This window comes from Echiichthys vipera, assembly GCF_963691815.1.
Source record: "Echiichthys vipera genome assembly, chromosome: 15".
Lineage (NCBI taxonomy): Eukaryota > Metazoa > Chordata > Actinopteri > Perciformes > Trachinidae > Echiichthys > Echiichthys vipera.
Genome location: NC_139840.1, coordinates 9,497,511 through 9,521,373, shown reverse-complemented (window position 1 = coordinate 9,521,373; position 23,863 = coordinate 9,497,511). Strand labels below are relative to the sequence as shown.

General features: G+C 39.6%; 4 protein-coding genes across 5 annotated transcripts; 2 read left to right on the top strand and 2 right to left on the bottom strand.

Annotated features, from left to right (window-relative positions):
• The first annotated feature begins 828 nt into the window (after positions 1-828).
• Positions 829-6,180, top strand: LOC310957638 (ras-related protein Rab-8A-like). The gene is made up of 8 exons (XM_083928292.1): positions 829-976; positions 1,563-1,623; positions 2,446-2,506; positions 2,605-2,682; positions 2,800-2,889; positions 3,065-3,130; positions 3,215-3,265; positions 3,494-6,180. The coding sequence occupies exons 1-8, from the start codon at positions 853-855 to the stop codon at positions 3,581-3,583; spliced, it is 621 nt and encodes a 206-aa protein (XP_083784418.1). The 5' UTR covers positions 829-852; the 3' UTR covers positions 3,584-6,180.
• A 613-nt stretch (positions 6,181-6,793) lies between these two features.
• Positions 6,794-10,317, bottom strand: cib3 (calcium and integrin binding family member 3; the record flags this gene model as incomplete). 2 transcript variants are annotated; one of them, XM_083928293.1, is made up of 6 exons in its annotated part: positions 6,794-6,815; positions 6,991-7,186; positions 8,402-8,549; positions 9,027-9,138; positions 9,483-9,517; positions 10,267-10,317. In XM_083928293.1, 6 exons carry the CDS (start codon positions 10,315-10,317, stop codon positions 6,794-6,796), a joined length of 564 nt encoding a protein of 187 aa, XP_083784419.1. The 2 variants fall into 2 exon arrangements, with proteins under 2 accessions (XP_083784419.1, XP_083784420.1); XM_083928294.1 differs by lacking the exons at positions 9,027-9,138; positions 9,483-9,517.
• A 2,828-nt stretch (positions 10,318-13,145) lies between these two features.
• LOC310957853 (excitatory amino acid transporter 1-like) lies at positions 13,146-15,787 on the top strand (the record flags this gene model as incomplete). The annotated part of the gene is made up of 8 exons (XM_083928587.1): positions 13,146-13,248; positions 13,650-13,831; positions 14,105-14,162; positions 14,280-14,454; positions 14,620-14,853; positions 15,005-15,199; positions 15,337-15,471; positions 15,643-15,787. 8 exons carry the CDS (start codon positions 13,146-13,148, stop codon positions 15,785-15,787), a joined length of 1,227 nt encoding a protein of 408 aa, XP_083784713.1.
• A 1,196-nt stretch (positions 15,788-16,983) lies between these two features.
• admp (anti-dorsalizing morphogenic protein) lies at positions 16,984-18,747 on the bottom strand (the record flags this gene model as incomplete). The annotated part of the gene is made up of 5 exons (XM_083928287.1): positions 16,984-17,408; positions 17,707-17,896; positions 18,004-18,126; positions 18,233-18,369; positions 18,456-18,747. 5 exons carry the CDS (start codon positions 18,745-18,747, stop codon positions 16,984-16,986), a joined length of 1,167 nt encoding a protein of 388 aa, XP_083784413.1.
• Between the last annotated feature and the right edge of the window lie 5,116 nt (positions 18,748-23,863).

The window sequence follows — 23,863 nt, the reverse complement described above, 5'->3', positions numbered from 1 at the left end:
AAAAACGACAAGTGTAATCAATGCATGTTACTAATTCAGCTTCTTCCCCGGAGTTGTTTGTGCTTTGTCGTCTCGCAGGTCTCTGCTGATCATGGTGGTGCCTGCTGCCGTGGTCCTGTATGACGCTTCCTGCTGCTATTATAATCTATAACCTTAGCTGTGCTTGTTTCTACTATTCTGCTGTATTAACTGCCATAACATATCAGTCATATTCACATTACTATAGATATTTTTATAGTTACTGGAAGTGTGTCTGTCTTTGTCTCTCTCTGTCCATCTGTCCGTCTTTTCTCTCTCTCTTTCTCTCTCCTTTTCTTCCTCCCCAACCAGTGCAGACAGATGTCCGTCCTCCACAGAGCTGGGTCTGTCTGACGTTCCTGCCTGTTATAGGGAAGGTTTTCGTTGCCATCGTACTCTACGGGGGAATTGTTGGGTCTTTGTTTATCATAGAGTGTGTTCTTTACCTAGTCTGTAAAGTGTCCTGAGATATCTTCTGTTATGATTTGGCACTATAAATAAAATTGAATTGAATTAATCATAGACTTTATAATAGAGGCTCTCCTACATACAGTTAATGCGTTTAAAGCAGCTTAAATGAAGTTGTTCAAGAACAAATTCTTCATAGTTTAGGACAGGCCACTTGAGTAAATGTACATTGTCACGTCTAACACTGCAGACTACAGTCAGTGAAGTGTTGAACCCAATAGTATCGTCTTCAGCTGGATGCTACTCGTTGAACCCCCACTGGTCGCGGTTATAAACAGCAGGTATATTCCGGGCCAGCAGGGGGCGCCTTTTCGCTACATTCACATCGCTGCTTCGCCGGGCGGGATTTCCGCAATAATATCAAGTATGGCGAAGACATACGACTATTTGTTTAAATTACTGTTAATCGGTGACTCTGGTGTCGGGAAGACCTGTGTCCTCTTCAGGTTTTCAGAAGACGCCTTCAACTCAACGTTTATCTCAACTATAGGTGCGGTTTTGGTGACGTAAACTATTTCTTTCTTTCTGTTTACAATGTGTCAGGGCTGTCCGAGGGGCTCCGTCTACTTGCTGGAGGCTGTGCTACGTTCACGGCTTGAAGTAGTTTGTCTTTGATAAATGATAATTTATCTTTTAAGATGTCGTAAGTACAATTGCCTCGATATTAAGAAGTGGAAGGGGAAAACACTGCTACCCGTCTTTATTTTAGGAATATAAATGTTTGTGTTGTATTATAAATTTATGCCGGGTGGCTCCCTTCCTGCTAACGTTTGTGGTTAGCCAAGTTAGCTCCAGCGTTAGCTATTAGGTGCCGTCTACATCTTGGTAAGACACCGGAAACATGATACGTAGCACTTTGTTCTGATTCGTTTAGCTAAGCATGATAAAATATGTTGTGCTTTTATGCATATATTACCACTGTATGACACGAAAAGAAGCCGAGCAGCCGTTTATTTCCAGTCCAAGTGTGATGTTTTGTATCACGGTTAGTGTCGACCAGTGTTTGACAGGTAGCTACACTGAGCTAACAAGCTAACGTTATGATTGACATTCATGGTCCTTCTTTATCCCTCCAGGCATCGATTTCAAGATTAGGACAATAGAGCTTGACGGCAAGAAGATAAAGTTACAGATATGGTAAGTTAGTTTATCATAATTGAATGCAGGACATCTGACACACTGGCCTTGTTTTAGTAAAGTACGGATGGCACACTTTACTGAAGGCAAGGTTCCTCACACATGTACAGTAGGGTCATTCATTTTAGCAGAAATAAATATTTCATTGTAGTTTGAAAAAATCAGGAGGTTATAGCCTACAAAATGAATCACCTGTACATTGACCTCTAATGTACCAAAGCTTCATAGCTCCTTGTTACTACGGCGTTGGGAGAAGTCCATGTAAGATAAACCAACCTCCTTTAATAAACAGTTGGCATACGTAACTGCAGTAAGCCTGTGAATGTTCTCATTCGTCCAGGTCATCATTATCCTCAAAGCAATTTCAGTCAAAAGCAACTGGACTGGTTGTTTGTCTAGGAAGACGTTTCACCTCTCATCCAAGAGGCTTCATCAGTTCATGTACACATCTGACCAGGCTGGGACTGGTCCAACTAACTGGTGTGAGATCCAAGTATTTAACCTCTCACATCATCGACATCATCGGCCTTGTGAGAGGTTAAATACCTGGATCTCACACCAGTTAGTTGGACCAGTCCCAGCCTGGTCAGATGCGTACATGAACTGATGAAGCCTCTTGGATGAGAGGTGAAACGTCTTCCTAGACAAACAACCAGTCCAGTTGCTTTTGACTGAAATTGCTTTGAGGATAACTGCAGTAAGATATTAATGGAGACTTCCTCACATGATTTATCCAAATATTGATCTTCAAGGCGTTTCATATTCTTTCCTTTGTTCTCTGATGTTGCACTTTAAGATGTCACAAGTCTGGTGTTTTTTTAGGGATACGGCTGGTCAGGAGCGCTTCCGAACAATCACAACAGCCTACTACAGAGGAGCAATGGTGGGTCTTTTTCAATGTGTTGTCAGCCCAATGTAACGCAAAGCCACCAGCCCTTGAGCTCCGTTAATCTCAACATATTTTATTTACCTCTTTTACAGGGCATCATGCTTGTCTACGACATCACCAACGAGAAGTCTTTTGATAACATCAAGAACTGGATAAGGAACATAGAGGAGGTATTTACTGGCTCATATTGACCCTCTTTCACGTGTTTGCTTCTTCTTCGCAAATCAAATTAAATGTAGAGCTTTGTTGTTGGTTTTTTAAATTAAATTTCTCTTCTCTTGATCCAGCATGCATCGTCTGATGTTGAGAAGATGGTCCTTGGCAACAAGTGTGACATCAACGACAAGCGGCAGGTGTCCAAAGACAGGGGGGAGAAGGTGAGAAGAATGAAGAGAAACATTGTCATCTAATTATATTTGATAATAAATAATATAATCTGTGTTCTATTGCACTCGTATAATCAGTGATCAGCGGACTGGATCAAATGTAGGGTGATGTATTTATAAATAAAAATAATTTAAAAATAAAAATTCTGATCCCATTTCATTTCAGCTTGCATTAGAGTTTGGAATAAAGTTCATGGAGACCAGTGCAAAGGCCAATATCAACGTGGAGAATGTAAGCAGCCATTCTTCTTTGAGTTATAATATGCTTAACAAATCATGTCATTGATGTAACGCATGCATTTATTCTCCTTCACAGGCATTTTTGACACTTGCCAGAGACATCAAATCAAAAATGGACACAAAATTGGTAAGAAAAAACGTAGTAGCATTACATTTAGCAGTTCCATTGTATTAACTGAAACGCTTTTTTCAAGTTTCAAAGTTTTCACTAGCAATAGCAGTCTGCCTCTTTTTGTGAAAAGTACATCAGGATTTCTCTCAGAATATATCAGCGTTGCTGAACCCTATGAGAGCGGCCCCTGAGCCAGCAGTTCTACATGGTGGCAGTGACCTTTTTTTATTTGTAATTTTGCAGGAGGGCAACACGCCGCAGGGGAGCAGTCATGGAGTCAAGATCTCAGAGCCCCAGAAAAAGACCAGCTTCTTCCGCTGTAGCCTACTCTGAGGACCAAGGCCTTCGATACTGGCTGCCAGCTGGCTGGACATAAATGGACTGTGCACTTCCTTTCCCGTCCCTCTTCCTACCCAGCCATGACCTGTCCTCCCAGTCCACACAAACCAATATATTCCCAGTAAGCAGAGGACTTCACCTCCTCTCTTCCTCTTCTGAAAGCTTCCAGTGGTGCATCTCTTCCATTTTTAAGGAGATCTGTTGTCTTCATGGGTGCTTGACTGGTAGAGGACTCCACATGGAGCATTATCCAGATGTTCCATATCACACAAAAGGCTCTTACTTCTGATGTTAGTCTCTTTGTACTACGCAGTCATGTTTCACATAGCCGGTAGCACAACCGAGGATGAGAAATCATTAAATTAATGTCAAAGTTTTGGGATTGCAAATACAAACATGATCTATTTTTATTAGTGCTCTTTCCCTTAAGTGATACATTTCAACCAGAGACTGATAGGCTTGAACTCTAGTGAAACAGAGTTGCACAGGCTTTCATTTTCATTTCAGCTGTTGAGAATCATATCACTCATCAGCCAGTAATTGGATTGAAAGGTTTTCCATTTGAGTTCCTCTTTTGCATAGCCCATGGCAATAATTTGATATGACTTATGTTTGTTTCATTTTACCCTTATAATTACACACTGCCCCAACTGTATGATATAAATATATACAGCGTTATAAGAGAGCATTTAACATTTATTTTTTGTTATTAATAATTCTTCTTGATTGATCTAAAATGTCAGAAAAAAGTGAAAAATGCCTGTTAAACATTCTTAAAGCCCAAGGTAACATTAAAGATCTGGTTTTGTCCGACAGTCTTAAAACCCAAAAACATTTGGCTTGCTATCACATAAGACAATCGAAAGCAGTAAATCCTCACATTGGAGGAGCTGGAACTAGCAAAAGTGATTTTTTTGAAAATGTACTTAAAGTTGAATCGATATATAAAAATAGTTGGCTGATAGCTGATTAATTGTTTCAGTTCTAAATATGATTACTTCGAAGTGTTGCCTTTAATTTGACTTGAAGTCTGAGCAGCTCTGATTCACAGTTGAGCAAAATGACGTATCTGGTGATTTGATCAGCAGTCTAAATCACTTTTGAAGTTTTCGCACTGTAAGCCCCTTCTCCTGCTATCCATGAAGCTCTCCTTGCACTTTATCAGTAACTCGTGTGTTGTGTGTAGTCTGTGCCAAGTGATAGGTTTGCAATACAACAATTCAATTACTTAGTTAATGATGAAAAAAAAAAATTTCAAGTCTTGGTAATATAATGGCCATAATTCCTAATTTGTTTTTACTGCACCAACTTATAAATGACTTGATCTCCTTTGCTATTTCACTGCTAGTGATCCACTGTCCTGGTGTTAGTTCACTGAAAAACGTTGCCCTGATGTACTTATATATATTTATAAAAAGGTAAAATAATTTGCAAGCCTTTGTTTCTGTGCTACTGCCCTGCCAAATTATAGTTTAAATGATCGTTTTCTTGGTTTATTACATGAACGCTGGCTTAACCGAAGGCCGAAAGGTGGTCCCATTAGTATTACTGTACACTTTCTTGTGTTTGTTTGATAGTGGCCCATTAGTTTGACAGCTAGGTGGCACCACATGCACAGTATGCATTATAGGTGACCACCCATTTTAAGCAGTATTTTATAAAGAGCGGGAGCCGCAGTGAACTAGATGTGTAAAATCCAAACATTTACCCACTATTTAACATTGATTTTGAGTCTCAGTATATTTCCACTGTTCATGTTTCCTTCCTACATTTGTCCATAGTCTGAAAATCAAACTCCTATATGCACAATATTGAGGGAGGATCTGCTTTTGCTTGCCTGCGCATTTTCTTTCTTTTTTTTTTTAAGATTATCAAATCATTTGGAACCTCATGACTACCTTGGCCATTTGTCTTAACCGCTAATACTCAGTTCTGTCATAGGTGAGCTATGCATTGTGAATCTTGGACCTGTGCATATTTGTATAATGTAATTTTCAGACATACTTGTAGACCTGTGCAATGGAGTGTATGGGTTTTTTTGTTTTGTGTCATTCACTGAGCCAAAAGCAGGATTGTGTTTGTAGAAATGGCATTGGGACAGCGATGCGAGGGGAATTTAGCGTGATGGAAGAAAAAGTTGGACGAGTCTAAGCTTAAAATGCGGAGATAGTGCTGTTTTCTCATTCGAATGATACTGTAGCTTTAAATCATAAACAGAAATGTAGGGAGCGGAGTTTTGTGGGACTCATAACTGTGTCAGCTGAAATGATACTCCCTCTTTGATTTTGTTTTTAAATCATATCCTTTAATATTCTGTACATCCCTTTTTACAGCCATATTTTCATTCCATCATTTGTGAAGTACACAGGGAGAATGATACAATACATTTTGGAGAAAAAAAGTGGAAGAAACATTGTAAATATCACATTGAAAAAAAGATCTACTTAAATTGTACTGTACTTTCTAAACCCATATGAAAATATATCTACAATTTGTAGATATGTGTACTTTTGATTTAATAAAATAAGATTATAAAACGTACTTTATTTGTATTCACTGTCTTTGTTGGCTGGCTCTCAGAGGAAACTGCACTGTCAGTTGACCCCGTGCTCCCACAAAGGAGCTTGACGGCTTTCATGATAAATGGCTCTCCTTGTATTGGCCTGCTATGACCCACTGGAATATTCTGGCATGTGTTTCTTTTATAGCCTGTAACCGAACCCCTAAAGATAGAAAACACAAATCTACTGTTGATGGTCATAACTAATGAGCCTTGTCTTTATAGATTGGTTGATGCCTTTGTGTGATGATGGATCTGCAGTCGCACCATGACTGCTGTTTTTTCTGCAGCTGTGATAATAAAAGAAAAATTGGATGTTGACTTAGTATGTTTGTACAAATCTAATCTGTTTACTGTAATGGTCCCATTAAAGGCAATTCATAGTTACTCATAGCATTTACTTGGTATGCTAAATGTCAAAGTCTGATGATCTATGATCAGAATGGTTTTGGTTGTTTTTACAAAATAAAGAAGAAAAAAAAAGCAGTTATTAAAAAAATGAGAATGTGAATACATTTTTTTTTTGTGGTTGACGTCAGGATTCACCAACTCTCCAGACATTCTGTAGCATTATTATTATGTAGTATTGTAAGTCCGTCCGTAGGTGTTATTCAAATTACAAAATGCTCAATTGCTTAATTTCTTTATATCCTTATGTGGAAGGTGCTGCGAACAGAAAGACATCAGGGTTACAAACAAATCTGAGCAAAGTAGATCAATTCACATTAGATGACAATAACTGACACTTAAGTATAAAATGCGTGTTCCTACGTCTTATGTATGTAGGCGGGCTTACTCTTCATTATATCTGATAAAAGGTAAAAGGTTACCATGTGCCTACCTGAGGAAGTCTGGAGCTCGAACAATCATGTGCTGGAAGTCCTCTAGTGACAGACGACCGTCGTTGTCCAGGTCGGCCTCGTCTATCACCTTCTCACACACCATCCTCACCTCGTCTTCCGTCAGCTCGTTGCGGGTCAGTTTGTTCAGCGTCTTCTCCAGGTCTGACTTGCAGATGAAGTCATCATTGTTGAAATCTTTCAGAAAATTGAAAAGAAGGAGATTTCTAGAAGTGAACTGTTGATGATTAATCAAGCAATCAAGGAAAAATGTGGGCCTTTAATGGTTTTCTTCATATTCTACAATATTAAAGTAAATATCTTTGGGTTTTGCACTAAAGTGGTTGCACAAAACAAGGTGTTTGAATAAGAAATAAGTAAGATAACTGTTGTTTGCCGCCATATAGATGAATACTTTTGCACCTAAAGACACCCAGTCCTTTAATAGAGCGGTATTTCCAGGTATCTGAGCCCATATGACCTCATCAGTCTTTCCCACCATAACACAGCTATTTACCGCTTTTACAGCATGCCACCATCTTTGTTTTTTACCCCCTCTATTGGTCTGAATAATGAATGAAAAGTTTCCTTGACCCATGATCATGGTGTGTATGTAACTTCTTCATCTGTCAGCGTTAGTTAATTGGGGGGGGGCTTATACAAACGGGGCTTTGACAGGCTCTTTGCCTCAATAATGGACTGGTTAATCATTTATAACATTCCCTGCACCGTCCATCGTGCTTACAGCTCTGAAACCCCTCACCATGATCCCCTTTCATACGCTTGTATCATATCTGCTTCTTTACACTCTATTTACATGTTACCCTGTTCTTCTGTGTTGACCCTTCGCCCTCTTTAACAGCAAAAAAAACACAACACATTGTTCCATTACCATGATACTTTATGACTTTTTTCAAATACTTCACTTTTACACCACTTGGTTAATTAGAATATAAATTCATACCCTATATCTGTGATTGGTGCTGGTGTTATTTTTTTAAACAGCACTGCCCAAATTCGAAACACGTCTATTTGGATTTCCGTCATTAAACGTTTAAAGTACAACTGTAAAGTCACTAAAACATTCAACACATTTCTTTGTGAATTTTTTTGGGAAAAAAATAATATATTTGTTCGTGTGTAGTTCAAGATCAAATGTCCATATTTGCTGTAATATCAATGTTTAATCCAAATGTATTATTTTGGTCGCCTTCATCAAATGTTCAGGCTCAGTTTGAGGCAAAGGGAAGAGGTTACCACATCAGTACTTTTAATTATTGAGTTTTAAAAGATCAGAAGAAAAGCAAGACAATATTTAACGGGGAAGCAAAGGTTCATTTTTATGATTAAATGTTTTACATATGCACCACAAAATATTTTCTTTTAATTACACCACTTCTTCAGATATTTTACCATAGATTTTGAAAGCGTAGTAGGCCTTGAGGTCACGTGGAGCCATCTCACTCAGGACTGAAAACATGTCCAAGAAGTCGTCCAGTGTCATGTTTCCCTCTCCGTCCTCAGAGAAAACCTCAGCAATCCTCTGACGAAATGGGTTGTCCTGGACAGAGGGGACACCAGTAACGTCTGATAAAACGTATAAAACAATTCAGAGCAGTCAATCATACAGAACTATGAACGGGTGGTTGATGGATGTGACGGCTTCCCTGTGCTCAATGACTGTGTGTTTTCATCTTGCTTTTTTTGCTAATGAGAATTCAAATAATCTCTAAAATTTGGAATAATAAACATATACTGTAAGGGGGAAGGATAATCTAACTCTCCCTTTCTCAGGACATGTCAGTGACCAGCGTGTTAACACACCTGTTTACCTTTCTGTCATTGTGTAAAGAGGCATATAATTGACCCATTTCCAACAAGAGTGTCCTGAGGGACTCACCAGCATTCTTCAAGTTTAAAGGAGTCGGGTAACATATAACGTTTCAAAGAATTCTGTCGATTAGTTGGCCATTAATTATGGATTGGGAACACTGTGAGGGAGCGGGTCTGCAGGGTGTGCGTGGGCCAGTGGGTCTACCTTCAGCTCTGGCATGCTGCCAATCAGCTCATATGGTAGCTTCACATCTGGCTGGCTGGTGTAGTCAAGGGGAACGAGCTGCGGTGCCAAATCCCGATAGCGGTCGAACAGTCTAGGGAAGGTTTAAAACATTTACTTTCAATATTAAATTACAAGATATCTTCTGTTATATAGTTGTGTATTTTAGAGGGTCAGTGTGTAGTTAAGAAAGGTTCAGCTTGAAAACTATTCATATACAGTCTCTATTTCTCTCTTTTTTGTGGTCAACACTGAAAAAGTTCCAGTACAGTGAAGTTCTGAAAGCAATCTCAATGGCAGCCTGCCCCACAGTAGGACAGAAGTTTAAAGTTACAGTGTAGCATTGTGCAGAACAGAAGGAAATTCAGCTTTGATATGTGTCACACCAGCAATCACTCAGATCTAGATTTTGAACCATCAGTGAAATCATTTGCTCACCTGAGAATTTCTTTCCTTGTAAAATATGTACAGTCCTGCAAATACAATCACATTACGGAAGGAAAGAGACGTTATTGCAAAGAGCAGTAGAATAAAGATGTTCCTATAATATATTTTGCTAAATCCCTTATTTTATGTGAGTTAGAGGAAATATTCAGTTATTTATTTAAGTAATAATTGCAATGTCACACTATGAAAATACTCTGGTGCAAGTAAAGGTCCTGCATTTCCACAAGAAAACAAATTGGCAACAAAATGAACTCAATAGTGCTCATAATGCATCATGTTATATTATTGGTTCTCACTGATGCATTAATTGTATCTGGTATTGTTTCAGATATAACAATGCATCATATTTGCTAAGATCACTGCATGTTTTTTGTGTTTAATCTTAATCTGAAAAGTAGTAGTAGTACCAGTAAATATTTTATAATAAATGTTGTGAGGTAAAAGAAAAAGGTACATTTCCTTCTTAAATATAGTGGACTGTAAATACTTAAATAAAGTACAAGTGCCTGAGAGTAATACTTAAACACCACCATTGGTTTTAAATGCAAACAATTAGCATTTAACTAACACTAACTTAGGACCACAAATTGCCTCTGAAGACTGTTGAATGTAAAATGTTCAAAAATAAACTTTTCTGAACAGCAAGGTCTGGAGATTGTGATGTGAAGACAAGTGTATAGAGCAGATGCGGATAGCTCGTATTGATAAGAGAAGCCCCACTGAAAGTGAGTGAGGTTGATCGCCTCATTCAGAAAGAAGCAGGATTGACACCAACCTGATAGGCATCTAGCTGTTGTGCCGTAAAGATGGTCTGTTTATTCCCCATGTCTGAGCACGCAAACACCAAGCCTCAGGTCCATCGCTGCTCCAGCATCAAGTGCATTTTTAGGGTGTGTGGAAATGTCAGATATGAAATACAGGGACAAAAGGAAGCCAGAGCCAAAGAGGAGATCAGGTGTCGGGCTGCCACCGGGCCCTTTGGTCCCCATTATAATGGCAGCATTTCATCGTTTTCTCCATTGTGAATAGCAGCCCCTTTGACAATGAATAAGGGCTGTCGTCCAGCATCATGCCAAGCGGTATCAACCCCCTTTAGTGCCACTCTATGGCCAACGCCTCGGTCACAGCTCAGGTTACACTCTTTAGAGCCAGGGTTTTGTAGTGGGCAAATAGACTTTTTGACGGGAGATACGTTTTGTTTGAGATGAGAACTTCACTATTGGATATTTATCCAATTATGAAAAACCTTTTCCCATTCAGTTTTAGGTCAGGCATTACATACAGTATATGACCTAAAACTAAAGTCGAACATGTATATAATTTAAATATTAAGTCTATCAGCTCTATAGGAATTATGTTCATATTGGACAATCTTACGCCTTATGCTATTTTTATGATAGGAGATGTTGCACACTGCATGCTGGAGGCTGTTCAATCCTGTTTTTGTGGCGTTTCAGTCAGCACCATCAGACTCACAGCAAACTCTGTCACAACTGCGAGTAATACCTGCTGGCTACAGGTTATTGGAAGTTCACTGTGCTGAGTTTAGCAAAACCTTAAATAAACCTCAAATTAATTAATTTAATTTTAATCCATATTCTGCTGTTTCCAGGCCCAGGTCATTGACAGTTCATCTAATTAATTATGCAATTGGGACTTATTGTTATGAACTGCTTATAAGTTAAAAAAAAAAAATAGACATGATAGTAAATAATTCCATCCCTCATGGTTTTCCATTATACTTTGAGCTATGATCATTAAACAGGTATTTAACTCCTGCTCCTCCAGCAGCCTGCACCTGTTGTTTGCTCACTGCCTTGAGGGTTTATATTCATGAATTATACTGTAATGCTGACAAGTCAAACATTACTGCTTTTTTAAAATCCCCAGTTTTTTGTCAGTCTTGTTTGAATTTTGTTATGTGAAGCACTTTGGGCTGCATGTTTATATGCCTTATTAATAAAGTTGAGTTAATGGCCCAAGGGAAGGGGAGGGTACGAAACTTTTTAAACAGGCAAATGATCATTAGCTATAAACTTACACCAAACCTAGTTCAAGTTGCAAGAGGAAACCACCTGGAGCTTGACAGTTCTTTAAAAGGTTTGATACAATCATTTCTTTACCAAGGCTGATAGAAAATGAAAAGGGAATTTTATTTTTTCCATCAGCGCCACTAGAATGAAGAATACTTGAGGACTTTTGGATTCTTATTTAAGTGTTGTCTTTTCCTTAAAACTGATTCCTGTACACTATGTTATTACTTTTTAACCATGTTGTGTTTTGAATAGCATGTACAGATAGCTGTCATAAACATAAGCAGATTTTAAATTGTCTCCCTACCTTTTTTTTTTGCACTCTCTATTGAGTGTAGGGTCCAAGTATGTCAGAAATGCCACCCAGCTCTAATGGACCTTCTAAGCTGAGCACAGTGGACGAAACCCTGACATGCCAGGAGACCTCTGAGCCCTCAAGTTTGGATGCTTCACGCCAGAGTAAATGTAATATTAAAGGTTTTCTCAGGAGAAATGCTTTTGTTCTGCTTACTGTGGCTGCTATTGTCATAGGTAAGTCTCTTTATGAAATATTATCAGTTGACATTTAACTTTAATAGTAATTTTAAAGTAACACTCTTTTAATCTCAATGTTAGATGAGCGTGTTCTAAAATCATTTTTATGGCCTTTTCGATCTAATCTGAGAGCGTCCATACTAGATTGTGAACTTTAGCAGTCAATATGAGTACATTTTCCTTTATACTATGCTGGATGCAAATCTGTGACAACATTCTAATCCTGCGTGTGTCCTAACCTGAGTACTGTTTTACATTACAGGCATGTTAATGTTGATTTCACCTGTTTTTGTTAGCATAATGCTATTGTTTGTGTACTGATTGCACTGCATGTGGTACAGTGCCTATAGAAAGTCATGATACCCTTTTGAAATGGTCACGTTTTTTTGTTTTACAGCCTGAAATGATAATACATGCATACATGTTGCCGTACAACATTCAAGTGCATTTTTTTTTCCAAAATTAATTAATAAGAAATGAAAAACTAGAACAGCAGGGTTGAAAAAAGTGATAAGTCCCAAGATGTAATACTTTTTGGAGGCACCTTTTGCTTTATTTACAGTCATCAGTCTGTTTGGATATGTCTCCACCATCTTTGTGCACCTAGATTGGGAAATATTTCCCCATTCTTCCTGCAGAACTGTTTGAGTTCAGTCAATTCTGTGGTGAGCGGTGATGGACTGCACTCTTCAAGTCCATCCACAGATGTTCTGTAGGATTCAGGTCAGGGCTCTGAGTGGGCCACTCTAGGACATTCACCTTCCTGTCCTTTAGCCACTGTGTTGTTTTTATGGAGGTGTGTTTTGGGTCGTTGTCATGCTGGAAGGTGAACCACCTGCCCGTTTTCAAGTGTCTAACAGAGGGCCGCAGCTAAAATTTGTAAATCATGCTGGAAAAATATAATTGTTTATGCATTATCATTTCAGGCTGTAAAACAAAAAAAGGGACTATTTCAAAGGGGTATCATGACTTTCTATAGGCACTGTTTATTATGTGAAGCAGTCATTTGATAGACACACTGGCATGTCCACCTTCATTTATATTTCCCTGAGGGATTGCCCTGGGCTTCGCTCTGAAATCCAGTAACATGACAGCCAGAGATATAGAGTACTTCACCTTTCCTGGAGAGCTGTTGTTACAGATGCTACAGATGCTGGTGCTTCCTCTCATCATCTCCAGTCTGATTACAGGTTAGATCCCCTGATGTGTTTCAGTCAAATGGCCCCAAACTGGTTGGCTATGTTGTGTTGTCAAGTGTCCAGCACTAGCAAGAGTGCACACATTCTCAGCATGGTTGCTGTACTGGATAAAAATATCACCCTTCACAGCACCCACATTCTCAGTCAAACCTAACTTCTCAAGAAAATGTTGAATCCAGTGAAGTTTGTTGTTAGCAGATGCTTAGCAGCAGCTCAGTCCGTTGCGACTTGGCCTGGGAACTAGAGGGGAGCTGATAAGTCCTGGACAGTCTAAGTTCAGAGAGTTGACTCTTTGTATACTATACACACTGTTATACATACAGTATGATATGTCAGCCACACACCTAAAATATGTTGTTCCTTTATAAGTTGCGCCTCCTTTTGAATTTCAGGCATTTCATCTGTGGACAGAAAGACCTATGGGAAAATGGGGCTCCAGGCTCTTTGCTATTACATAACAACAACCTTCTTGGCTGTTTTCACGGGTATCGTCCTAGTTCTGCTTGTCCAGCCAGGGAAATCACCGGGGAACGCCTCAACGCCCCCTAGTGATGAAGGGGAGGCTCTGCAGACTGTAGATGCCTTTCTGGATCTAATCAAGTGTGTGTGTGTGTGTGTGTTTGTGTGCGTGTGTGTGTGTGTGTGCGTGTGTGTGCGTGGGTGTGTTGGGGTGTGTGTGTGTGTGTGTAAGCTAAACTATACTGTGTTTCTTTGCTTTACAGAAACATGTTTCCCCCAAATCTGGTGGCTGCTTGTTTCAAAAAAGTAAGATTTGCAGTGGTCATCGTTTGGTTTTCGACTTTTTCATAATGGTCCTTAACAATTATGATTTCCTTCTTTTATTCAGTATAAAACAGTTTATTCCAGAACCCAAAGTCTTGCTGTCTCCAATCTGACTCAAACAAGTGAGTTTTCTTTTTTTCCTTTCTTGGTTATTGTGACCAAATTAACAATTAAGTTAACAATTTTATTTAAAAGGAATCAATATCATAATGATGTGTAACAGCACTGTAACCCTTTAGATGACACAGTGCCAATGCCAGGCACCTCAGACGGGGTCAATATGTTGGGTCTATTAGTGTTCTGCATCGCCTTTGGCCTCATCCTGGGCAGTATGGAGAATGAGGCGAAACCTCTGAAAGACTTTTTTGACTGCCTGTATAAAGCCACGATGCATCTGATCAGCGTAGCCATATGGTAAGAATGAGAAGCTGCTAGCATGAAGATGTGGAACATAATGATAATATTCAAGTTTAATCACTGAAGTTTGTACAGAACACACTATCATCCATCCTTCGGAATATATGCTGTATTTTGCCCCCCTGCACTGCACCTTTGCTGTGTCTCATCTTCCTCCCACAGGTATACCCCAGTGGGAGTCCTCTTCTTGGTTGCAGGACAGATTTTGAAGCTGAAAGACATTAAAGTCATAGGCCTCCAGCTTGCCATGTATACTCTCACTGTGATCACTGGCCTGGTAATCCACAGTTTCCTCACCCTTCCCCTCATCTACGTCATTGTCACACGCAAGAACCCCATCAGGTTTATGGGTGGCCTACTCAAGGCTGTCACTACTGCCTTTGGGACCTCATCAAGGTGGGTTGGACTTCCTTGTCTTAATTGTTTTTCAGTACATACATTTCAGTAAAGATGGATCTGGCTTGAGAAAATATTGAATATAACAAGAACCTTGAATAATGACTTGATTACTATTGAAAATGTATAAATATGCATTTGTTTTCCCCAGTGTTGTGACTCTACCCACTACCATCCACTGCCTGGAGGAAAATCTTAAAATGGACAAACGGGTGACACGCTTCATGATGCCTATAGCGGTCACAATGACCATGGATGGCACAGCACTTTATGAGGCAATAGCTTCCATATTCATCGCCCAAGTTCATAATATGGAGCTTGATACGGGCCAGATCATCATCATCAGGTATGATAATCACTTCACCTGCATGAACGTAATTACATTCTTTATTTTAATGTTTCACAGTTCAGTCGTTTGGGTATTTCCTGTGTATAATAAGGTTTACCATTATTACTTGTTCATTCAAAATTATCTGATTACAGTATCACTGCCACAGTTGCCGCTATTGGGGCCACAGGTATCCCACAGGGAAGCGTGGTATCCACAGCGATAGTGTTGTCATCAGTTGGGCTGCCCCTTGAAGGCATTTCGTTCATCATCTCTGTTGACTGGATGCTGTAGGTTTGTCTGTGTGTGGCTGGAATTTGTTTTTGTGGCAAATTGATTTCAAAGATTAGAGTCTGAAAATAACCCAATATTGTGCGTCATGGTGTTGGTTGTTAAGAGGATAACGCACAGTTATACTTATAAGTTCCTCACATTAGAACTCCCTGTATGTTTGTTGACAGAGATCGTCTGAGGACAACCACCAACGTGCTGTCTGACTGTATCGGTGTGGGTGTAGTGCAGCATCTCTCCAGACATGAGCTCAAGAGTCCATGTCCTGCAGGAGAATGCTTGGTAGAAGAAAATAAGGTGAAACCCTCTAACTGAGAGGCAATACCACAGTGCACCATTGCAGCTTGATTCAAACTAAAATATGTATGCATGTACTGTAGCAACCAAAAGTATGTTTCATGACATCCTTCTAAAGAAAAGACAAATTAAAACACAACAAAGTTTCACCTTGCAAAATGTGTAACGTCTTTGTAAGTCGACTTTGCGTCACATATACTAAATGTCAAGCAGTTTCAAGCATGGTGTACACCATTAAAATTCAAGTTTTCAAGGATTTCCAGCACCTGTAACCCTGGACAATTAACTTTCTAAAGGTACTTTTTTCCTCACCTTGGATTAGGTATTATATATTATGGTCTGTGTTAATGAAAGGAGACAATTTAATTGCATCAAATCTTAAGAAAGCTTTTCTTGATATATACTTGATACTGTACTTCAAATTGTGTTTCTGTCCTCCTCATTAGAGACATTAATGAGCGAAAAAAATACAGCACATATAATTTCTGTGAATAAATCTGACCGTAAGAAAATATAATCAATTTAAGAGTTAATAACTCAGTGAGATCCGTCCTAATGTAAAGGAACTGCTGTGAAAATGTCTCACTAAACTCAATTATCATTGACTTTTACTTGTGTGGTCTGAGCAGGATTTAAAAATTTTTTTGTGATAATTTCAATCAAAAATGGCTAAAATTCTATATATTCCTTTCCTCATTTCTATCGCTGGTGTAGCTGTACCAAGTGACATTTCTCCAAAATCAAATGATTGCAGGTCGAAAACGGCGGTCTCTGGAGAAGACTGCAAGCATTCTTCCATTTTGCACATTTTGGGAGATGAAGACTGCAGGGGTTGGGATTTCCTTTTCTTTTTTCTGACCAAATTTTGACCATTTTGAGACGTAAATAGTGAGTTTTTCTGCAATAATCAACTTCAGTTTAGACCTTGAAATAATTTGGCAAATAAATCAATTCTATAATATTTTCTTTTTACATCATTTATTCTGACTGTGTAACAATTCACAACAATTCACAACATAAAACATAAAATATACACATTCACATCTTTCACAGGATATCACTTCTATCACTGCCATATATTATAATTTATGGATATTTACATATATTACAACGCCACATATGGGACTCTGCACATAAAAGGGCAGTTGTTTATCTATGCACCAAAAACCTTACCTATAATATCTGTACAGCCCAACACAAGTAACTAGTTGAGGTCAGTGGCAGCCACAGCTTCCAGCCACCATGTCATTATACTGTTTCAGCACCACATTCTCATCATCATCGAAGTAGAGCAAGTTGATGGAGAAGAGCTTGTCGGGCACACAGCACGGCGTCTCAATGCCTTTGATCAGCTTCAGAGCGTTGATGATGGACTGGACTGTGGCGTGGTTGGTCGGCCTCATGTTCTGACCCAGAGGGAAGGGGCAGGAGCCTTTGCAGTGGTAAGCGTTGTAGCCCCGGGGAGACACAATCCAGCCCGACCAACCGATCTCCTCAAAGTCGACGTAGAGGGGCTGGCGTTGGCAGGGCAAAGACGCACCTTCCTCCTCACTGTAGTCCAGGGAACGGGCGCTACGGGAGGGTGGACCTGACATGGGGGCCTGGGGAAGGCTGGAAGTGGCTGTGGTATCATTTGGATCTGGTGAGGGAAAGGAGAGTGTTTTGTTAGAAAATACAGTATTTTATATGGTATGTGTTGTAAGAGATGTGTTTGAGTTGTTGATAGCAACAGATAAATTGATACATTGAATAACAGTGATGAGAAGAGAATGGGGGTTGGGTGGCCCAGGATTTTTACTTAGGCCCCATAATTCTTATCTACACCCCTGCTCTTAAGGAGTAAGACCACAAAAATAGAAAAAATAAACTGTGGAATTTTACTAACACTGGGGATACCCTGATCAAGTAAAGGACATTCAAGGTGACCTAAATCTTACCTATGCTTTCAAGAGAAGTAGAGCGGCGGCCATCGTCAGTGAAGAGGACCAACATTGGCTGTTTGCTTTGGTGGTGGTTGCGTCCTGAAGCAAAGCGGATCAGTTTCTGATCCACCTGGCTTCCTCCTATGGTCCGAACCACCACGTGGAGCCCCAGATTGCTGCCTTCATCCATCATCCAGGAGCGGACCTTCATGAAGAAATTCACATTAGTCCATTAAAACAGAATTCAGGCAGGTAAGTTGAAAAATCACCTAGAAAAGTTAATTTAGACCTGAAAGAGAAGTGGACACTTACTGCCTGTGTAATGGTGAACACTTCCCAACCAGTAGAGTGGACTGGGATGAGTCGAGAAGACAGCAGCTTCTTCTCATGTGTGTTGTTGTTCTTGCTGGTGTCAAGCAGCTGATAAACACTAACCTGAACGAAACACAAAAAGATAGGGGCATTATAGTAATGTCCAAAGGAGAGATGCATCTGGGTGTTTCATGAAATTGTTACCATAATTTTGTCTAATGGTGCATACCTGGCAGTAATGATGTCGGTTGAATACCAGTGGTGCCACAGGTCGCAGCTTGAAAAGATGGAGCTCTGCAGTAAGAATCTTCTCAGTGATGGCAACCGTAGACAAATTGAACCTGAACTCCACCTGTTCACTGCGCACTGCAATGGAAGTGATATCATTAGACACCTTCACAAACGTGACCATACTTCAATGTCTACGTATGCATGCACAAACCAAAGCTTACATTTGTCAAAGAAACTGCGCACAGTATTCCCCTCCAGTAGGTACGGGTCCTTGGTCACACCATCCACGTCGGCAACCGTGTTGTACAAATCAAGCATGTACTGAGGTGGCTGCTTGTGTCCGTGGATGGCAGGGGGGTCCTCCATCCCAAAAACTTCCAACAGTCTCTTGATGGCAGCTGATCGTACTTCCTCTGACTCGTTCTCGGAGGTGAAATGATTCTCCAAATAGAGTGGAGGCAACGCAGCGGCGGTGCACACGAATGCGGCAAAGCTGATCACAAACAGCAGCATCTCTGAGGTTTGAGTAGATTCCTTTTGCGTCGGTGTCCCCGGACCATACAACCGGTCAGCAACTTGGAGTTGGAGTGACTGCAGGGTCCTGGAAGCTCGACTTTTTATATCAAATGCTCCCATACACTCTTCAGAGCCCCCAAAGCCTTGGTAAACAGCAGTAAAGATGCTATTTGGTCGCAAATGTAAATCACCAATCAGCGAATGTAAAGGGAGACTAATGGCGGCGTTAACAAGGTGTGAACCCGATTGTAGATTTTATTCAAGCCCATTGTTTCCACGTCTGGCAATAAAGGCTCAAATAAACTTCTCTCAGCCTTTGAAAAAGTTCGGTACTTACTGAACAGTGCCTATGTTGTTGTGGAATATATTTTCTCTGATATTATAGTAGAGGAGTGTAGAGAATATGGACAGAACCAACTTGGAGCTGATCTCTTGAGGAAACGCACTCACCATGGGAGGTTAACTGCGCCTAAATGAATCCATTAATTTAGAATAATGGCCACAGTGTCTTAGGTGGTAACCAATTACTTCGATAAAGAGACGGGTGTCGCGAGATTTACATAACTGCTTATCCAATTACAGCTGGATAATCACCAAATTTGCAAGAACTGGCCTGACCTCCTGCAATGGCAATGATTTATGTGGTGCAGAAAGATCACTGGAACTTCCAACCAGTCTGTTCATTTAGCCCATAAAAACACTTTTCTGTGTACAATTTAAAGCAGTTGGACGCAAGTCGCGCTGAATAAAGGTTATAGTGTGAATTCCAAAGTGTCTGTACTCTGGAAATGTTGAGTTTCGGTACAGAGTTAAACCCTCACCACTTAAATACAGCAATGTATATAAATTGCATAAAGTATTACTAATTCCGAGGTCAAAAACCAAACCTACTTTGTTGTTTAAGCTTGGTTTGTTTTTCAGTTATTTGTCAACGTGATTCCCGAGGAAACTCAGAAGTGGCTCACCGTGCCATTTGGTTCCTTTGATCTTTACGCACAGTTACGCACGAGCGAAAGACAGATTGCCGGTGGAAAAAAGTTGGTTACCCCCACTGTAATAAACATTTAAGAGATCAAAGTTTTTCGACAGGACACCTTCAAGTCATAAAACCCCTTCTCTTACGATGACAGAAAAAAACACAAAAGAGCTGTTTCACACGTTCATATCAAAATACGAAGCTATTAACTACCTGCACGTGTGTTTTTTCAAAGGGGCATTTGCAGAACTGGTTTGCTTTTCATGTGCTCGTTTCCACTACTTCTACAAAGCTTCACTTTCTCTTTGAAACTTTAGATGAGACTGATTTAAATGTATTTAAAATTTCAGACTCTCTTAAATTCCATCTGGTGTTCCATTACTTCATTTTGTTGCTGTTACCTTTCTAAACTCTAATCTGAAGTTTATGTACTGATCATACTAATTACATGTATGTAATGATTTAAAATAGGGTTACACACTGTATTTGCTCAGTGGTAGAGTGTCTTAAGTGTCATTTGCCTTATTTTTTCTTAGCAATGCACCTACCCAAAATATTTTATGTTTTATTAGCAGTTTGGTCAAATGTGTTGTTCAGTGGTACAGTCCTCACAGATTGTTGTATTAAATTTATTTACAAAATTATCACTTTACATATATTACATATAATACAATAATACTTTAGGGTAGCAAATTCTTAAACAAATGTTATAGTATTTGGTGGGGTCATCAATGGGCTGTGAATTCAAACTCCTGAGAAGAGATCGGATGTTGTTTTCCAGTAGGGGGCACAGTGTTCAGTTTTGGCAAAGGCAGGAGGTGATGGAGAGGACTGTGCGTATGTGGCCATGCTGGTTAAGGAAGCTGTGGCTCTCGTAGCTCTGAGGAACACAGGAGCTGGACTGTTTGTCAGCCCACAAGTGGCAGATTGCTGGATCAGACTGACTCCTGCAAAAGAAGATACAATAATTACTTTATTTACCCTTGATGGGAAATTCATTTTTATCACTACATATTATTTCCACACACACACACACACACACACACACACGCGCGCACACACGCGCGCGCACACACGCGCACACACACACACACACACACACACACACACACACACACACACACACACACACACACACACACACACACACACACAGAAATTCAGTTGGGAGAGATGAGAGAGTGATGTAAAAGAAAACAGGAAGAATATTTAAATCACTTTGTGCACTCCTTCAAACAACAATTGAATACGTTGTATATGTATATTTAGTCTGCTCCAGGATGGAGAGGTCAATCATGGGCCAGTGGTGACTGATTTTGTGGAGTGGTGTGACCCATTTCCTCAAGTTAAATGTTCAAAACTAAGGACATGGTTATAGATTTTGGAAAAAAAAACCACAGCCACTTTCTCCCAACCACAGTCAAGGGCACAGTGGAGATGCTTGAGTCCTATAAATACTTGGGGACAGTGATTGATAAAAACCTGACTCATGACCTTAACATATCCAAAATCTTCAAGAAATGCCTGCGGAGATTTTGTTTCCTGTGCAGACTAAACTCTTTTAACATGGATTAGACTTTGATGGTTTTATTCTACAAATGTTATATTGAGTCCATTTTAATGTTTTTGTTTGATGTCGTTCTATGGGAATCTTAAAATACAAAATTGTCACACAGGCCATGAAGGTAAATGGCATACAGCAGCTCTCTCTCACAAAGATCTTTAACAGACAACTGTGATCAAGTTTTGCAGAAGTCAATCTTGTCAAGCACTGACCATCCACTCTTAAAGGAATACATATAGCAGAAACAAACAGGTACCAATTTTATTTTGTTCCTTGTGCAATTAAAGCTTTTAACTTGCACAACTCTTGAGTGTAATTTGACACTTACATTTATAGTGATGAAACTGCCCTTAATCAGTCTGTTGGTTGTGTGCTATTACTATGTTTTATACCTTGTTTACTGTATTTTTTAAATGTTTTGTTGTTTTTTTACTGCCAACTGCAGATCAAATTTCCCCTTGAGGTACAATAAAGCTACAGTATCTGTACTTTATGTTGCCCGAAGCCTTAGTCTTTCACAAAAAATACCAATTAAATACCATAATTATAGTGTCTACTATCTCTATGTCTCTATATTGTTGATATGTCCAGTGGCAATGTGACAATCAACTTCCTTTTGTGCTTCTATCATGTTATGCCTTTATGTCTGTCCAGTGACAATGTGATAATAAAATCATGTTGTGCATCCAAGAAATTGTACAAAGCCCCAGAACCTGATTTCAAATTATAGTTAAAATCCCAAAGTTTTCAAAGCTACTGAAAATGTCAGGTTTAATGATGCACAGTACATCTAGAATATTTGTAATGGATGAAATGATGCAGCAATAAAAAACATCTTGGAAGACTCAATGTTTGAGTATAAACACCACATAGCTTCAAAGAAGTGCTGGAGCATGTTGGTATGATACTGGGTTGATAAGGGGTTTATTAAAATTCAGATAAGTGTTTTTGTACTTTGTATTTTTTCTCCTCCACCCATAAAATCAAAGTCCAGTGATATAAAAATTAGGAATGTGAACCTCTTATACTTCTCATATACGTATGATAAACTGATATTACACTGTTAGAAGTCTGCCACAATCTGAAAATAAAGCACTGGGGCAGACTTCTAACAGACTGACATTTGGTGTAGGAGTTAAATGTGGACAACATGCTGAGTGGAAAGTGTCAGAGCTCACAGGCAATTGTTATGAGAGAGGCAGAGTGTGTGGCTGTGTGTGTGTATGTGGGTGGGTGTTTAGCAGCTGTGTTCGTGCTTACCTGAGAAGGCATCGGTTTCCTGTAGTGCAGCCTCCCAAACATCTGCCCACATCTATTTCCTGAGGAAAATTAGCAACACAGAGAGAGGGCAATCAGCTCACAGCTGGTCACAAATATTGACCCAGTTGAGTTGGGGCCCAGCTGGCAGTTTAGCATGTTAACTGCTTTGATTCGACACCTGCAGGGACCATTTGTGTTTGCGCTGTGCTCGCACCTTTGGTGCTGAAGCACAGAAGAGGACAGTTTATATCCAGGAATTCAAACTCTCAAAATCTTTTTATTTGATATTTTCTGTTCTACTTAACCCCATCAGACCAATTTAAATCAATAATATATTCTTAAAGGGTGACCTGGCTAAGACAACAGCATAAACAAGTTACAAACAACAACAACAATCACAAGGAATCATAGAAGAAATACATGAACTTGTTGAAATATTAAAATACCAATACTCAATGACAAGTGCCAACTAATTAATTCACCAGTGCACTTGGAAGAGCTTTGAAATAAGGTGGAGAGACCCGTTCTATTAATTTTAGTTATTTTGAAAGTTACTCTAAGTGAAGGGAGCAGCGCACATTAAGGTTGTCTCTTCTAAATGACACGAAGACCATATCATGTGGTCTTAAATTCTATTTACAGTTAGATTTCTATGTATTTAAAGCACAGATGTATGATGGAGCTCACCCAGAATAGTTTTTTATGAACAAACACCACACTGAGCCACTAAAGGTCGGAGGTGGCCCACCAGCCGTGGGGTAAAGTGTACGATGATGAGTAAAACATTGAGTGAATCTTAACAGCTATTCATCATGCAAAGTCTGATATCAAAACCACAATGCGTTGAGTTGTGAGATAAACTTTGTAGTAAGTGCTTCGTAGTGTGGCTTTGTGAATTTGTATAGGTTTAAGGGAGAATAATGAGTCTAGATCCTCATTTTCTACATGAACAACAAACAGTTTAAACTGTATTTTCCCCAATAAAGCTGAGCTGGGACTCAAATCTGCCAGTCTGTCATGTGTATTGTTGCAGGTTGTACATGAATATACAAACATCCTGCAGTCCAGCCACTGGCCGGCCAGTGGATTAGCTTGATTAAGTGCTGTCTTCCACACATGTCTGATGAATGAAGATGGTTCCTTACTGTCTGGCACCCAAGCAGACCCCCGTTTCCTCTCAACTTGACTACAAAAGAGAGTGTGAAACTGCCATCACAAATGAATTTCTCTTCCAGTGTTAAGTAGCCTATGCTAATTGAAAAAGAAGTTGCTAGTCTGGAATCGAATATAAAGATGGATTCACTCACATTTTT

Coding starts and splice junctions, on each gene's coding strand:
- LOC310957638 (XM_083928292.1), top strand. CDS start 853: ATGGCGAAGACATACGACTATTTGTTTAAATTACTGTTAATCGGTGAC. Junction 977..1,562: donor AACGTTTATCTCAACTATAG/GTGCGGTTTTGG, acceptor TTATCCCTCCAG/GCATCGATTTCAAGATTAGG. Junction 3,131..3,214: donor CCAATATCAACGTGGAGAAT/GTAAGCAGCCAT, acceptor TCTCCTTCACAG/GCATTTTTGACACTTGCCAG.